This window comes from Psammomys obesus, unplaced genomic scaffold, assembly GCF_907164565.1.
Source record: "Psammomys obesus unplaced genomic scaffold, mPsaObe1.curated_primary_1811, whole genome shotgun sequence".
NCBI lineage: Eukaryota > Metazoa > Chordata > Mammalia > Rodentia > Muridae > Psammomys > Psammomys obesus.
The window spans coordinates 12,087,266-12,104,617 of record NW_026592510.1 but is presented as its reverse complement, the minus strand read 5'-3'; the positions used below and the strand labels follow the sequence as shown (position 1 = coordinate 12,104,617).

The window sequence follows — 17,352 nt, the reverse complement described above, 5'->3', positions numbered from 1 at the left end:
CTTTCCAAGATGATCCTAACAGCAGAGTCGCTACTCTGACGAGTTCCGATTCCCACCCACATTCTTCTTAATCATTATGGCTCTTTAGTGCATTTCTGTAAATGTTTAAACTTTCTAGTTAAATTACATCTTAAAATCCCAACTTCTGGGGCCTGGAGACACCTCTCAGTAGTTAAGAGCACTTCCTGCTCTCCCAAAGGATCCAAGTTTGGTTCCCCGTACCCATATCAGGAGGCTTACAATAGTCTGTAACTCCAGATGTGTGGTATCCAGCTCCTTACTCTGGCCTCCAGGGATGTATGCACACATGTGGAAAATACAAACACACACAATTTCTGTGTGTGTGTGTGAGTGTGAGTGTGAAAATACAGCAGCGTCTGCCTGACAGTACGAAATGGCATCATTCTTTAGGCTGCAGGCATTCCTTCTGTCCACGTGCAGGATTGCTGTGGTAATGAGGAAGGATGGGGAGCATAGGCTGCAGTTTTCTCACTTCCATCCCACCCTGAGCTGAGGGCGCTGTGCAGTTCTGATGCTGACAGTTCCCATGTAGCATGGGACTTTACAAGTTCAAGACTGCCCTTGTTTCAAACATGAGCCTCAGTTGGGGCCCCCGCACTTCTCAGACCACCCACACTTCTAGCTGGCTACACATTTGGGAGTTCTCATGACACCTAGATAATTCACCAGGATGAGCTCAGGGACTGCGAGCAGTACCACAGTTCTGACTGCGGCTTTACAGTAATGGATACACAGAGTGCACGGTCAGGGGGAGGGGCAGGTTCTGTGCCCTCTCCATGTGGGTCCCTGAGTTGCAGAAAGATGATCCCGATAGGGAGGAGTTGGCCAAATACAAGCTTTTCTACATTTGTCAGAACACTCACTTGAGAGACATTCCCCAGCAGAGGCTTGAAAGCAGTCATGATAAGCCCTGAACAGAAGTGTTTGGAGTCCTTGGAAGATAGGACTGGCTGTGTGCCCACAGTGATCTGAGCACAGCCCGAGTGACCTTCCCAACACCAGGCCCTTTCCCATCTTAAAATTCCCAGGGTAGGTTGTGAGTTTGGAATAAGAATACTAACCCAGAATCACACCCAGATTTCATTATTCTAAAGCATGGTTTACAGTGTGAGGTCAGTAACCCTCCCTTCTTCCTCTCTGGGTGGGTGTCCCAGCCTGCATTCACTGCTCCTTTTAATTCCTCTTCCTTGTGTTTTTAAAGAACCCTTCTTTATTAATAAGGACCCTCTCTCTCTCTCTCTCTCTCTCTCTCTCTCTCCTTTTTCTCTCTTCTCTCTCTCTCTCTGTCTGGCTGTCTCTCTCTCTCTCTGTAATTCATTGGTGTGTAGTTTGATGCATTTTGATACATGCACATAACCACTGCCTCTACAGTCAAGGTTCAAAACCATCCTGTCGCTCTGAAGCGTTTTCCCAGTCTCTTTTGTCACCACTCTCTACTTCCACTCAGCCCCTGGTGGTCACCAAGCTGAGCTGTATTCTCCAAATCTGTGTAGCGTGGCCTTTCTGGAGGGTGTATCTGTGGAAACATGCAACCCTTTGAAGCTTGCGTCTCAGCATACCTCATCTCTGATTCACCGCGTTGAAATAGTTCCTTCCTTTTCCTGCTGAGTAGTGTATTCATCATGTTGATGTACCACACTTTGCTTATTCTCTCCACTGTGGGGACATCTGGGCGCCCTCTTGTTGTTTATTCTGAACGGTGTTGCTCTAGCTCAGCGGTTCTCAGTTTTCCCAGTGCTGCCACCCTTTAATACAGTTGTGGCGTCCCCCGAGCACAAGCACAAAATTATTTATGTTGCTACTTAATAATGTAACTATGAGTCATAATGTAACTATCTGATATGCAGGATCTGAGGCACGACCCCTGTGAAAGGGCCATTCTAACGAACACACACACACACACACACACACACTCATGGGTCAGGCCCCACAGGTTGAGAACCAGTGCTCTATACCATGGCCCACTTAGGGCTGATTACTGCTTTTCAGGTCTCTTAGTATTATGTGACTTTCCTGAGGGGTCTGTTTCTGTTCACCTCATATAGAGAGGATAACAACAGATCAAAGACAGGATCCTGTCCAAGTCTAACCTGGTGAATCAGCAAGTTTGTTACTGTTATTACAGAGCATGGGTACTCAACAGTCAGCTCCACCGCCAGGAAATCCTCTGCACGGTTTACAGGCAGCGGCCCTCCAAGGAAACTGCTCCCCCTCAGCAACTGTTTGCAACTTAATCTTGGGGCGGGGGAGGGGGGACTGGCAAGCAGTGGAGGAGGAGTGGGCATGGGCATGGAAAGGGCCTCCATGGCCTACCCTCCTCCTTCGTGCGGATGATCCCAGCTGCTCTGAATCAAGACAGCGATAAGTACAGCCAGTCTAAGACCCACACAAACACTTGGGTACTGTGGGCGTAGGCTTCTTGTGTGGGTCTCATTTGGCTGCATAGGGCGCTTTGGCTGACAGAGTAGCCGTGCATTTTGCATTCCCGGTGCTCATTTTAACATTCCAGCTGCTCCACCCTAGCAAGCACATCCTAGCAGGTCCTCATCACGGAAACTCAGCAAAGGGAGAGCTGCCTCCTTGCAACAGCAGTTGGGTGATGACTTTGCTGTGCCAGAGGGGGCAGCAGGTGGACTTGATTCTTCCCCTAAGCCTGTTCCTTTCCACAGCCTCAAGGGCCTTTCTTTGCCTGGCGTGCGGCATTCTGAATTGTGGCCTGAGGAGTGTGGCATTGGTGGTTTTCCAGATTGGAAAGCAGTGTTGAGCTCTGTCCCAGCATGCCCTTCCAAGGCGCCATGCATCTCTTTGGCCGAATGGCTCATCTCTTCCCTTCTCCTCACCTCTTCCCCCAGGCCTACATACAGATCACTTTTGTGGAGCCTTACTTTGATGAGTATGAGATGAAAGACAGGGTGACCTACTTCGAGAAGAATTTCAACCTTCGGAGGTTCATGTACACCACCCCCTTCACCCTGGAGGGGAGGCCTCGGGGAGAGCTGCATGAGCAACATCGCAGGAACACAGTGCTCACCACCATGCACGCCTTCCCCTACATCAAGACCAGGATCCGCGTCATCCAGAAAGAGGAGGTAATGCACCCTGACAGAGTGGCCACCTCTGAAAATGTGGGCCTGGGTGATCTTCCAGACCCACACACCAGCTCTACCTCATGAGGCAGAAGGGAAACTTGAAGAAATAAAAGAAAGGAAGGGGAGAAAGTGAGGAGAAGGGCTGGACTCAGGGACACATGCCTTTAATCCCAGCACTGAGGAGACAGGGGCAGGTGGATGGCCGTGGGTTCAAGGCCAGCCATAGCTACATAACAAGTTCCAAGCCAACCAGGACTATATAATAAGACCCAACAAGCCTGCACCAGACCTGGGAGTGCATGCTATAATCCCAACATCCCAGAGGCTGAGGCAGGAGCATGTTGTGTTTGAGAGATCCTGGGTTGCCTAGCAAGTCTAAGGCAACCTAAACTATTTAGCAAGATCCTGTCTGAATAAACCAAGGGCTGGAGATATAGCTTAGCGGTAGGCATTTGTCTAGCCTGCACACAGACATCCATGAAATACTATCCTGAAACTCTTCTTTGACTCTCATGGGGCCAACGAATCCCATTCAGTTATTTATACCTTCCAAAACAAATATTTCATATTAAATATTTAGCTCTTTAACGTTATTTCTATATTTAATTACAGTGTTTCCATTTTAATTATAAATTTACATGTCTATACAATTGTCCCTTCATATTCTTAGGCTTTTGTATCCATGGAATCAACTAACCATGAATTGTCATACTGAAGGGAAATTTTACATCTATAAAGAATTTTTGTATGAATTTTTCTCCTTGTCATTTTCCCTTTAAAGGATATAGACAAGACCTCACTTATAGGTAAAGTCTCCTGAGCAGATAGAAAGGCGTGGTGGTGCACACCTTTTACCCCAGCACTTAGGAGGCAGAGGCAGGTGGATATCTTGAGTTTGAAGCCAGCCTGGTCTACAGAGTTCCAGGACAGCCAGGGCTACACAGAGAAACCCTGTCTCAAAAACAAACACAAAGAATCTAGTAAAGCAACTGTCTCCGCAGGCTTTGCCGCTGCACCGTAGAGTGTCTCCACTGCTGTGACCTGATGGAAACAACTTAGGGGAAGATGTTTTGTAGCTCACGGTTTCTGAGGTCCCGTCCGTTGTGGTGAAGCAGGCATGGCAGAGCTGTTCAGGACACATCACAGTGACCAGGAAGGGGCCAAGTTAAAACACAGCCTTGAGGTTACGCCCCCATGGCCCTCCATCACCCAGCCGGGCCCCATCTTCTACACGTCATGCCGCACCTCCTATCATCATTTGGCCGAGAGTCTCGTCCACTTGTTATGTCAGAGGTTTCTGCTGGAGACCAGGCCCCAGGACGTGATGCTATGGTTATATTTCATATTAAAAAATCTGAGCATCCTCAGATTTCAATACAGTTAGAGAGAGTGGCTCCCAGAACCAACTTTCCCTGGAGAGATGAATGCCTGTACTTAAATTTTAAATATTTTATCCAGTGTTTTTCTCCAGGTACTGAATTTAGGGTCTCATGCCTGAACTACACCCATCCTTCTGTAGAAAAATAAAAACAAAAGTACCCAAAGGCCTGAAGGTGCTTCAGGCACTGTCATATTGTAAATTACTAGAGAGGGAGTCACAGACAAGCTGCCCCCTGAGCTGGTGCCTTATGTGGGAAGGGCACAGATGCGGCCAGGGCACCAACCTACTTCTGGCACCAGATTCCTCCTGTGGCTGTGCATGAGGTACTTGGCTCCTACTTCTTAATAAAAACATTGGCAAGAAAGACCTTACGTACTTTGGAAGACTTTAGCCCATTTTAAGAGGGTCTACTGAGAAGATCTCTCAAACCACAGAATTATGTATAACACAAACATTCCATTTCTCCTTAAAATCCTTACATGTTAACTTATATACCAGCCCTTTATACTGGACCATAGCCTTCTCTGATTCATGACTTGTCTGGTCTCAACTCATCATTGTCTTTCTTATATAAACCACACCCAGTTTTCAGTTTGTTGTCTGTGTTCAGAATGAGGCCTTAAAAATCTTGTTAACTGACGTGTGAGTGGTTGGCTTCTGGATCTTGACAAGCCTAGCCCACAGCTTCTCCTAAGTTGTCTTGCACATACCTAATATGACAGGAATTTTTATAGCAACTCACTTTCATGACATCTTGCCCAAGCATCCCGCTTGCTCTTCATAGAAACAGCTCTTTCTTTCCACACCCTTAGTTCACCAGTTATAAGTAATTCATTAAAATAACAAGAATAGCAGGCCCAATCAAGTCAGTGAACAAGGCGAGGACTTGCAGCCATTCACTTCATGGGCAGGAGCTGCATGGGCTGACTGGCTGGAGAGCAGCCATCTACACCACCGTTGAGTGATGCAGCTTCCTCGGGGAGGAGGATTCACGGAGGATAGAGGAGCCTGCCCTGGCGACTGCCAATACAAAAGTGTTTAGAAGGCATCCCGTGTGGTGCTTACTGTTTTGGACTTTTAAACACTAACATATTCTAGACACAATACAGAGGTACATTGTCTGTAAAAGCGTCCTTAGAGCTATATGCAATTCCCTAGAATTACTGCATGGTTTACATTGCCCGGGCTATGTAACAAAGTGCCCCAGACTGGATGGTGTAAAGAACAGAAACGTATTGTCTCAGGGTTAAAGTTCTAACAGTTCTAGAGGCTGGGAGGTTCAAGTTCAGGGGACTGGCTGGCTGGTTCCTGTGAGGGCTGAGGGAGTCTGTCCCAGGCCTGTCTCCTGGCCTCATTGAAGGACATCTCCTAGTGTCGTACCATTTGTCCTATATACACATCTGTGTCCGTATTTCCTAATCTCCTAAGGACATCAATTATATGGCTTTAGGTCTGCCCTAATAAACTCAGTTTAGCTTGGCTACCTTCTGAGCTCCTGGAGATTATGGCTTTAATGTGTGAACTTGGGGAAAACACGAGTTGACCTGTCACATTCAGGAAGGACCCCAAACCAGAACTTAGCAACTAGATCAGTCATGTAGAAAACTGTCTTCACTAGGGGTCACCATGAGGGTGCGGTGGAACGGGCACAAATGATGCCCAAAGCTTATGTGATGCTGGGAAAGAAAGCCTTGGCTGCTGCACTTCCCCCTTTCAACACGTTCAATAAAAATGAAACCTAACCGTGTGGAAAGAACTCGGGCTTTGAATATAGAATTACGACCAAATTTGTACCTTTAATACTTACTACATTTTGTGTTACTTGCTTGATCTTACCAGTTTCCCTTTTACTCTAAAGTGGAAATGACAGCTGAATTTAAACACACGTACGGATACCGAGCATGTCGGTACCCAAGAAATGTGGCGCCCATCACTCTACACAACCTGTTCAGATTATTCCAAATATCCTGGAAGTTTCTCCTTAGCTGCTTCTTCAAATCCAGGCGGCCTTCCTGACAGAGCTCCAGGTTTGCCAGGGACCGTGAGGGAGGCCATGACCTCACTCTAGTGTTGTCTTCTCTTCAGTTTGTTTTGACTCCAATTGAAGTTGCCATTGAAGATATGAAGAAGAAGACGCTGCAGTTAGCGGTGGCCACTCACCAGGAGCCCCCTGATGCAAAGATGCTGCAGATGGTACTGCAAGGCTCTGTAGGAGCCACTGTAAATCAGGTAAGCAGGGCAACTGAGGGCAGCTTGGCCAGGACTTAATCTTCTGTTCATGAGGTCTACACCCTTCTTAGGAGCTGATGAGGAGTCAGTCCACATGCAGTCTTCCTAAGGAAATACTAGAAAGGAGTGAGTGGACTGTATTTAAGGAATACCATTTTCTCAGAGTCTCCAATTTGGGACCAGAGTTGGCAGTGTGACCCGGGACTAGAGTCCTGTTGAGAGCTGCCTTGTGTCTAGTATAGGTAGAGCTATATGCAGAGCTTTGGACTAATATAAGGATGTGTGTATGCAGATAAGAAAAGGCCCAAACCTTCTGTCTTCTTGATTAGGTACCAGGTATTCCCAGCATAGCAAGGGCCTTACCAGCCAGGGTTGACCTGGGACTAGGGTCTCAAGCCACTCTGAGAAGATTGGTGCTTTCATCCCCATTATAACCATCACACCTGAGTTCGGCATGGAGCTAAGCCTGTCTCTGATGGAGAGATGTACAAGCCTAGTTAGTACTTTATGTCTAGTGGGCCCCTTTATGTTGGCTCTTCACACCACCACACCCAAAGACTCAACAACCATTGTCCTTCCCAGCCTGCATCTTCTCTATCTGAGGATCCTCTGCAGGAGTTCTAAGTCCAATCAAAATCAAGGGCTCAGAGATAGCAGACAGGAGAAAGACTGTTGTATGACCAAGACTAGAAAAACATTAGGATGCCTTTGCTTTTGTGAGTCCCCATCCTATGAAGATAATAGAAGCTATTTACTATCAGGACCACAGGCCACAGATGGCCTGTGAATTTCCCAGACTAAAACTAGGGCTTATACAAAATTGTTTCTTCCACTGGGGCCACCAGCTAAGCAAATAAGATTGGTCAGATAAAGGTAGCTCTTGCTCTAGACGAGCCACTCACAGTGCTCAGCCTGGGCTGCTGTCGCCTTACCTTGTGGTACAAAGGGAAAGCTGTAGGAGTAGCATGTGATTGAGCAGATGCACTTAGGCCTGTCAGTATTTCCCCAAAACTCCAAGTCCTCCCCAGAAATCAGTTTCCTAAAAAACTCAAGACCTCCCTAGGCTTTTTGTTTTAGTGTAACAAACTACGGAATTAAATGTTCAAACTAGGTGCACTCCCGACATTCTCTGTCTCCCAAGTAATTTAATTTTCATTCCCATATCCGTATCATGTTTCGCTTTCTCCATCAGGGACCGCTGGAGGTGGCCCAAGTGTTCTTGGCTGAAATTCCAGCTGACCCAAAGCTCTACCGACATCACAACAAGCTGAGGTTATGCTTCAAGGAGTTCATAATGCGGTAAGAAGGGAGGTGGTGGACGCTGGAGCACAGCAGTGTGGGCCCACACTGCTCAGCGCTGGAGCGCATGAAGCCCTGGGTGCCACCGCACCACTACAAAAACAAATACAGAAGTGTGCCAGGCCCCTCAGAACCACTGGAGCACAGACTCTGGTTTAAGAACCCTGACAGATGCCTGTGAGGGGGCTGCAAGTGATAGGGCAACCCTCAGGCACACACACACACAGACGAACACAGACACACACGTGCACAAACACACAGACACATGCACTGAAGCTTAAGGACCAGGGCACTAGAGCAACAACAGTGCTTATACTACCACCAAGAAACTAATGCTTCATGTGCAGAACGCTTCATGGCTGCCTTTGCACTGCGCCTCACAGTCATGTCAGACAGATATCATCATCATCTTCACTTTACAGGCATGGGAGGTTTGGAGATGGGAGATGAGTTTACTGATGACCACACAGCCAGTTGGCAGCAGAGCAGAGTTGCAGCAGGTCTTCTGGATCTTGGCCATCCTTGCTTCTGTCTGGGCTGGTACTGACTGACACATTAAGTCAAAGCTGTTTGCATTAATAGTGTGTAGTTCTGCAAACTGTATAGTGACTTACTTTAGAAACCCAAAACTAAATGTCGCCTTAATTGGATGGAAAAAGGAAAGGTTCTAAAGTGGGGATTTTGCAAAAAAAAAAGATACAGTCTCGCTCAAGGCCAGCCCCACCTGGGCTACTGACTTCTGTGCAACTGGCTTCTGTGAACTGTCTGTTCAGCCTAGACAGAAAATGGCTCTCTGGGCAGGGCCTGTGATCTCTGCAACCAGATAGGTACCTCAGGCCTCTAGGGGCCCTAAAAGAATGATGAGGTAGGGTATGAGGCTGCTTCCTTTTGCAAGAGAGAAGAATGTCAGAAGTACATGTACCGATTGCCTTCACATCCAGAACCTTGGTTCAGCATGTGATTAGAGAAATAGTCTTGCAGGGCAGACAGAGAGAAAAGAAACCAAAAGTTCATTTGCCCCATTTAGTAAAACCCACTAGAATGCTGCTGTCATCGTAAGCTTTCTGGAGAAATGCCTGTCTTCGCTATGTGGAGAAAACACATCTTCCTGCAATGACACACAGGTGCTTGGAAATGGGTATATACAATAGATTGCAACTATTAATGTTGGTATATTTAATTTCCTTTTTGATAGTAATCATGCCATTACACACAAGGTACGTTTTCTTTGCTCCATAGTACTTTGTTTATTTGCTTTTGTTTTATTGTCTTCCCTCTTCCCTCCTCTCCCTCTCTCTCTGTTTTTTTCTTTCTGAGACAGTACCTCACTTTGTAACCCTGACTAGCCTGAAATGCCTTATGTTGAACATCTATCCTTGAATTTAGAGATTCTCTTGCCTCTGGCTCTGGAGTGTTGGAATTAAAGGTGTATGCTACCATGTTCAGCTAAATAGTAGATATTTTTGTAGCAAAAGGTTTAAAAAGTTGGATAATTATTTAGAAGGACTTTTCCCATATCTTTTCATTTAAAATTCATTATGGTTGAGCTGTACTCGGGAGGCAGAGGCAGACATATCTCTTTGAGTTGGAAGCCAGCCTGGTTTACAAAGAGAGTTCCAGGACAGCCAAGGCTGTTACACAGAGAAACCATGTGTTGAAAACAAACAAACAAACAAATCATTATGTTTGAAATTCAAAGTTGGCAGTGGACAGGCCTTGCTGAACCTCACAGAGCCCATGAGTGTGTAGTGAGTGTTGTCTCTGGATATTGAGTCTGGGCATCCCTGTGCCCCTGGTGACAGGATGTAGCATTGCATTACGAAGTAGCAACACAGTGCAGCAAGTACTGAGAACTCTAAGAACGTTGCAGATCAGAAGGGGCAGGTCCATTGTGGGCCTGGATAGGCTTTATGGGAAAATACCACCTACTGTTTGTCTTGCATGGTCATCTAGAAGAAAGAACGTGAGAGTGCCAGGAGGATGGGCGTGGCTGTAAGACTCAGAGTCAGGAATGCCAGCGCTGCTGCTTCCTGGGAGTCCATGGCCAGCTCAAGACCAGGCTGGGCAGAGAAGGATCAGAGCCACATTAGGTCTGGGTAGATTTTAAACAGAAGGGAAATTGGTTGAGCAAAGAAGCACTTTAAGGGTTCACATCAGCTTCCTCTGCTGGACTGCTCAATCCCGTCAGCGGGTCCTCCCCAAGACTCCACATAGATGAAGCGCCCTAGCCAGTCCCTGCCAGGCATTGTTCCAAACTAGCTCCAGGCCTCCTGAAACTACAGTCAGAGAGAACCTTTAAAGTTACTCAAAGTCAGAGTCCTTTTCAAACGCTATTCTCAGGAAGTTGAGGCAGGAGAATTGTTATGAGGTTGGGGTCAGCGCTGATGGACACAGTGAGTTTAAGACCAGTCAAGGAAGCATAGCAAACACACTCTAGTAGTGATGTCCTTGGGAAACCAGGTGGCACCTGTCAAATAAAATGCAGATTATGGTTCAGTAAACCTGGAGTAGGGCCCAAGACCCTGCCTTTTGGTTGGTTGGATGGTTGGTTTAGGGTTATGTTTTCTTAGTTTTGTTTGTTTGTTTGTTTGTTTGTTTTGTAGTTGTTGTTTTAAGGCAGGGTCTCACTCAATAGCCCCAGGTTGACCTGTCCCTTGCAGTCCCCCTGGTTCAACGTCCCAAGTGCTGGAATTACAGATACCTGGCTCCAGATCCTGCAATATTGATGAGCCCTTGTGCAACTGAAGTGGAAGCACCAGCCTTTGGGGAGAAGCTGCCTCAGCTCCCTGCCTCCTGTTTACACCAGCACCCCCAACCTAAATTCCTCAGACCATCCCTGTTGTCATTTGCCTTCCTGTCTTCAAGAACACAAGTGTGCTCAAAGCCATTTTGAACCAGCTGTCCATGGCAGCTTGCCACCTCATCCAGCACACACTTTGGACCACCTGTGTGGAAACGTGACACCCCCCCCCCCCACGCAGGAAGACCATAGATAAAACAACCCTGCCAGCCACTACCACATGTGTGACACAGCCACAGTTAACTTCCTCTCCACTTCATTCCACATGTAAGTTCCCCTCAAAGCAAGCAGTGACTGAAGCTTCCCTCCCCCACTTGCTTGCCGCTTCCAGGTCTAGTGAGGAAGCTGCCCCTGTTTGAGAACACAAAGAGCAGTGTCAGGTGCCTTGCACTGGTGGGTTCTCTGCTTTCAGGTGGCAGAGGCGACTCCACTGGAAAACAGGCGGGGCCCACCGCTGGGCCCCTGCTTCAGTGGGCTCCATCTCCTCAGCTTCCCGGGAGGCTGCTCCCTAACCTAGAACTCTAAAGTAACCCCTGCCTGCCTTCCTGTGAAGACAGCCCTGTGGACACAGCCCGGGCCAAGTCTGTAGTTGCTTCTCCTGCCCCAGGACAGTGGCTTCTGACTCAGCTGCCGCTGATCAGACCTAGCCAGAAGGCCTGGCAGCCTGGCATGCAGCAGTCAGCATTCCTAGCCTCCTGGTACTCTGAGGATGGCTGCCAAGCAAGGACAAAGTCTTCTCTGCCTTCTCCTAAGAGGAAATGCCTGAAAGGTTTAAATACCCAGACAGACAAATGCCACACATGTCTCCTCCCTTCTCTCCTGGACTCACTAGACCATCATAGGCACTGCAGGCATTTCTGTATTTTCTCTTGCTTATCTGATTGGTCTCATTCCTGCAGAGACTTGGGGCTTGGGAGATAGCTCAGTAGGTAAGAGCCCATATTAGGTAGTCATGAGGATGTGAGTTCAAATCCCTGGTACCCACAGAAAAAGCCAAATGGTGCCATGCCTGCACCTGTGACCCCAGCATAGGACACAGGAGAGAGGCTGGGGTTTGCTGGCCACCAACCTAGCTCCAGGTTCAGTAAGAGACCCTGACTCAAGAAAAATCCTAATGTTTTCCTCTGGTTTAAGTGATTTAGGGGGCTGAAAAGATGGTTCAACAGTTAACAGTTAACTGTCTTTTGTTGTTATTGTTGTTGTTTTTTGTTTTTTTGTTTTTTTTTTTTTCTCAAAGAACCTGAGTTTGGTTCCCTGCACCCACATTAGGGGCTCACAACTGCCTGCAGCTCCAGCTCCAGGGACATCCAACACCTCTGGCCTCTGCAGGCACTCGCAGTCATGTGTGTGCGCACATACACACATACACGCTTAAAAATAAATAATTTTTAAAAAGCTAAGTAAAATAAAATAAAAAATAATTTTTAGAAAGATTCAGTGGCTTAAACCTGACCCCTTATATTCGAACCGGAGATAGCCATATTCAAGGCACCTGTTACAGGAAGTGTTTGACTCCTGCCCCTGCCATTTCTGCTGCATGTGCTGGCTGAGTCAGACAGCAAGGTGTGGAGGATGGGTGGTTTTGAAGTGGGTTTTTAGGAGGACTGGGTCAGAAAAGGAACTTACTCATGTGTGTGGTGTAGGTGGAAACAGATCTGGATGCTTTCAGGGGAGACAGTGTGAAATGGCATGAGGCTTCTCGAAATCAAGTTAACCACGGATGACCTTTGTCACCTTGGGTCTCCTGTGACACACTAGTGATGCCTAAGTGAAGTTCTAAGAACTCTTGAGAGCTACATGCAGACACACACACACACACACACACACACACACACACACACACACAGCCCTTTGACCTTCCTCATCCCACCTGTAATGACTAACAAGAAAGCTAAACTTTGGTGCAGTGAGAGTCTTGTTCTAACTCACCCTTCCCCCTCCCTTGAACATGCTCTCTGTGCTCATGCCCTGTGACTAGAGGAATAGTTATGGATGGGAGGATTTCTGGGGCTGAGACTGAATTAGAGCAGGTTATCTGGATTCATTTGGTCCCGAGAGTCAGATAATGACAGGGTTTGAGCAGTTTTTTTGTGTTAATGCTCTGCAATTTCACCACAGTGGAGTGAGCTATCATCTTTTCAGTAGGGGAATTAGCCCTGTTTTCAGCTCTGGGCAATTATCAGCCATTATCATTAGTTCTCCAGTTGTATCTAACTTAACCTGTGTATGGAGGGTTTTCTCTGTGACCACATTTTATCTCTAAAAGTTCTAGTTAATTCTTTTGTAGGACTTTTTTCTTTTTCCTACACTTTGTTGCTGTTTGATACACTGTATTGATGCTGGATTCTCTTGCTACTCTTATTCTTGTTTGGGGGTTTTTTGTTTCTTTTTGTTTGTTTTTTTTTTTTCATCTTACTTTGTTCTGTTATCCCTAATTCCTTTTCTCTTTGGGGGGGCGATATGGTCTCACTGTGTGGACCTGGCTGCCCTCCAACTCCTGGAGATGTGCCTGCCTCTGCCTCCCAGTTGCTAGGATCAAAGCTGTGCGCCACACCTGGCTTACGGCTTTTCTCTCATTCTTGCAGAGCAGTTTCCTCACTTTTTTTGCATATATAAGTTTTGACTTATATAGTTTCTCTGTTGTAGTAAATTTTAAAAGAACGAGTGTTAGGCTATATAATGTCTTTTATCAGCCCTAAGATTATTACAGCAGTATTATATAACCTGCTATCACAAATAAGACACAGACACCTGTTAGATTTTATAATTGCCTTACTTACCTTGAGCCAGGCAGATATTTCACCTATGCTGGCTCAATAACCTCACCATCCGTCTCCCAGCCCCCATCCAGTGCCATCCGCCTTAATCCTCCTCGTCTGAACTATCTTTCATCCATAATCTTATGAATGCTTGCTTTTATTCTTTATCTGGGCCTTTTCACACCATTACTGGAGTCCTTCTTCTTGACCCACATGTTTTTTTTTTTTTTCTCCACACTAACCCATCATAGCGACCTCCTTCCTCCTCTCTTCTCATCTGTCTGTCTCCCGTGGTTCTCCTGTCCTGTCCAAGCCGGGGAACCCTAGCCACATCTACCCCAATCTACCCTGCCCAGGTATAGCCCATTTAATCAACCAGTCAGGTGTGTCTTAGGCAAGTTTACAAAACAAGGATAGGTGTAATCAGATCTTGAGGGCCAGTAACACAAATCACACCAACCTCCAACATTTTTCTCATGAGCTCATCTTAGGCAAAATTGCTCCTTGTGTGGGTGATCATGTTCCCTAAGACAGTGTGTGTCTGGTGCAACTTTCTATAGGTCCTTGATGCCTCAGGACTTAAACAACCAGGAGTGGTTGTTAATTTAATGACTTGGAGATGTGACGTGTCCATCTGTGGCACAAGCCTCAGATTTCAGTTTCACAAGACAACTTCCCCTTTAAAGGCCTTATGCTGATAGCAAGTCTATATTCCACCTCTCTGAGCAGCATTTTTCTAAGCCCATTTGTCCAAGTACATTAGCTTTCTTCAAGGCTCTAAGGTGAGTGCCCGAGGTTTAGGTAGACCCCCGTAGTTCTGGCTGACTCATGTATCTTAAGCAAGCCTAACAGTCTGCCTCTCGAAAGCTCTACAGGGGAACCTGACAGGCCACCAGGCTTAAAAACACTTTTCGTGGGGCCGCAGCAAGGGGCCAGCGGGTAAGCACACTTGCTGCACAGAGTTCAGATCCCAGCACTGCTGGAGCAAGCAGGGCACGGCCCCACCCCTTCCTGTGAGCCCAGCTCTGAGCATGAGGGAAGACTAGACAGCTAAGCTGTGCTGTGCTGGCAAGGCAAAAACCGTAAGCTCCAGACTCAAGAAGAGGCCTTGCTCAAAGAGAAACAGTGGATAGTCACAGAGGAGGCTATCCCATGTCCTCTTTACCTCTGAGTGCTAGCATAGACATATGCATATCATGCATGTTTACATACACCACATGCACCATACTCACACACACTCACACATGTGTGCGCGTGTTAGAGGTTGTGGTTGTAAATTTCACATTATAGTGACCAAAAGGGAAAAAAAAAAAAAGTTGCCAGGGGTAAAGATTTATTAGGCTCACAGTTTCTGGGGTCTCAGTTCTATGATCGTTTGGTCCTGTTACTTCGGCTTGTGAGAAGGCAGAACATCACGGTGGGGAACATCTTTTTGAGGAGTCTGTCCATCTCATGGTGACCAGGAAGTAAAGGAAAAGGAATGATGAGGCTGCAGACAAGGTGTACTTCCAAGGTCCTTTCTTTAAGAACTCCTTCCCTTATCCAGGGTGCTACTTCCTACTTTTCCCAGTTACCCATCAGATTATGACCCTATCAATGGACTAGTCCACAGATGCACTCCAAAGCCCCATGGTCCAATCACATCCCCAGAGCCCATCAGCTGACAGCCAGTGCTTGAGGAAACCTTTTAGAGGCAGTCAATAGCAGAGGTACTCAAGCTGTCTCCCTGTCACTGTTCTCCAAGTCACTAAAATCCAAACACTGAGGACGGAAATCCTTTCTCCCCCTCAGGTGTGGTGAGGCTGTAGAGAAAAACAGGCGGCTCATCACAGCAGAGCAGCGGGAGTACCAGCAGGAGCTGAAGAAGAACTACAATAGACTGAGAGACAGCCTCCGGCCCATGATCGAGCGAAAAATCCCCGAGCTTTACAAGCCCATATTCAGAGTTGACAGTCAAAAGAGGTAAGAAGGGGCCAGTGTAGCCTCCTCCCGGGCATCCGAGGTCATGGGGGCACCACAAATCCTGCTTGCTCAGCTGCTCTTGGCAGAAAGCAGAGAGCCCAGGGTGGACAGGGGGCCTGGCATCAGGCCTCCAGCCAGTCTGTGGTTTGTATTCAGCAACCTTTCCCCTGACCTCTTCCAGCTTCTTCTTACTGCCCTTGTGCCAGCAAAGGCTACACACAATATAGCTGGTGTGCGTGCGTGTGCGTGTGCGTGTGTGTGTGTGTGTGTGCATGCATGTATATAATATGAATAGGTCTCGGGATCCTTTTTTTGTTTACTAAGTTCCCCAGGACCAGTATCTTCCTGGATCATTTCCTCCCACACCTCTCTTTAGAAGGCTAATCAATCCTTCTGTGTTCTCTTTCTCTCCTTAATCTCAGGGACTCCTTCCACAGATCTAGTTTCAGGAAATGTGAAACCCAGTTGTCACAGGGCAGCTGAGAAAAGCCACCTTTGCCCGTGGTGACTGGGACCCTACTCCCTGGAAGGACTCATTGGTACGTCACAGCAGCCACCCAAGACTATGCACAGTCCCTGCCCAGCCAGTGCCCTGGAAGCTGAGTTCCATGACCACAGAAGGATACCCAAGGGTATTCTGAACCATCTTGGCCATGCCAGGGGCTGGACTGGGATGGGCAAATGAGGGTGTGACTGTATTTATTAAAGTATTTTTCACGATGCTGTACAAGTGAAGCCTAAGCCATTGCTGCTGAATGGCTGCTTCATCCACCAAGTGACTTATGACCTACATTTGAATTTCTAAGAGAAACTCAAATTGTGGAAGGAAGAGTGAAACGCATCCGGCAGCCTATTCCAAATGAACTCCACTCAACCCCTTGGAGGGAAGAAAAGATAAACTCTGGAAAAGTGAACCCAAGTGAACCATTTTCCAATACGTGAGTGAGAGGAGGTCTCACAGGACGCCCCACCCCGTGATGGCTGAGAATCTGGGAACAGAGCACTCCACAACTTGTCTTTGGCCCTCCTGCGTTGCTGGACTGAGTGCCATGTAGTTATTTCTGCATTGTCGTTTGTTAAGCTGAGCGAGCCCACCTTAACCCAGGGGACGACTGTGTGAGACAGACACACATTCTACAAAATGGGAGCAGCTGTCCCATGACGTTTTGCTGGTTTCCTGTAGGCTTGCTCTCTCTGCCTCCTTTTACTCCTCTCTGGGATAATGTGGATTTTTACACAAGGGTGGTTTCTTTACCTTCATTTCAGAACGTTGTGTTCTCTGTGTGCTACAAAATACATATTAGCTTTTGATTCCTTTGACAATGTGTCTTAGGAAAAAGAGAAACAAAGTTGTTATTTGAGAATTAAATTATATATTTTTCATACAATTCATGACCGTAACTAATACTAAAGATAGAATAAGAATGACGAGCAATCGGGGCAGTACTGGCGGTGCGCGCCTTTAATCCCAGCAGAGACAGGCAGATCTCTGATTCTGAGGCCAGCCTGGTCTACAGAGGGAGCTCCAGGACAGCCAGGGCTACATAGTGAGACCCTGTCTCAAACAAACACAAAAGAGTGACAGGCAAAATGCTTCCCTGACAGCTCAGAGTGCTGTAAAGCTTCAGAGACCATGGCCTTGGTCAAGCAGTGACCTCCAGAGTGGCCTCTAGTGTAACATCTAATCCTTCTGGGAATTCTCAGTCTTGAAATGTTCACACATACCACTTGGGCATGCATAACTTACTGTGAAGAAGAACATTAAAAGGGAAAAAAAAAAAAAAAAAAAAAGACTTGCTGCATTTAAGCAGT

The 17,352-nt window shown here is 47.0% G+C and overlaps 1 protein-coding gene across 2 annotated transcripts in view; it reads left to right on the top strand.

Moving 5' to 3' along the window:
* Dock8 (dedicator of cytokinesis 8) overlaps window positions 1-16,928 on the top strand; it is a 160,335-nt gene extending 143,407 nt beyond the window's left edge. For both annotated transcript variants that reach the window (XM_055613824.1, XM_055613823.1), the window contains exons 43-47: window positions 2,874-3,110; window positions 6,577-6,720; window positions 7,913-8,019; window positions 15,370-15,540; window positions 15,963-16,928. In XM_055613824.1, the coding sequence (XP_055469799.1) occupies window positions 2,874-3,110; window positions 6,577-6,720; window positions 7,913-8,019; window positions 15,370-15,540; window positions 15,963-16,023 (720 nt within the window). In that variant the 3' untranslated portion in view covers window positions 16,024-16,928. The remainder of the gene's footprint in view (window positions 1-2,873; window positions 3,111-6,576; window positions 6,721-7,912; window positions 8,020-15,369; window positions 15,541-15,962) is intronic.
* The last annotated feature ends 424 nt before the right edge of the window (window positions 16,929-17,352 follow it).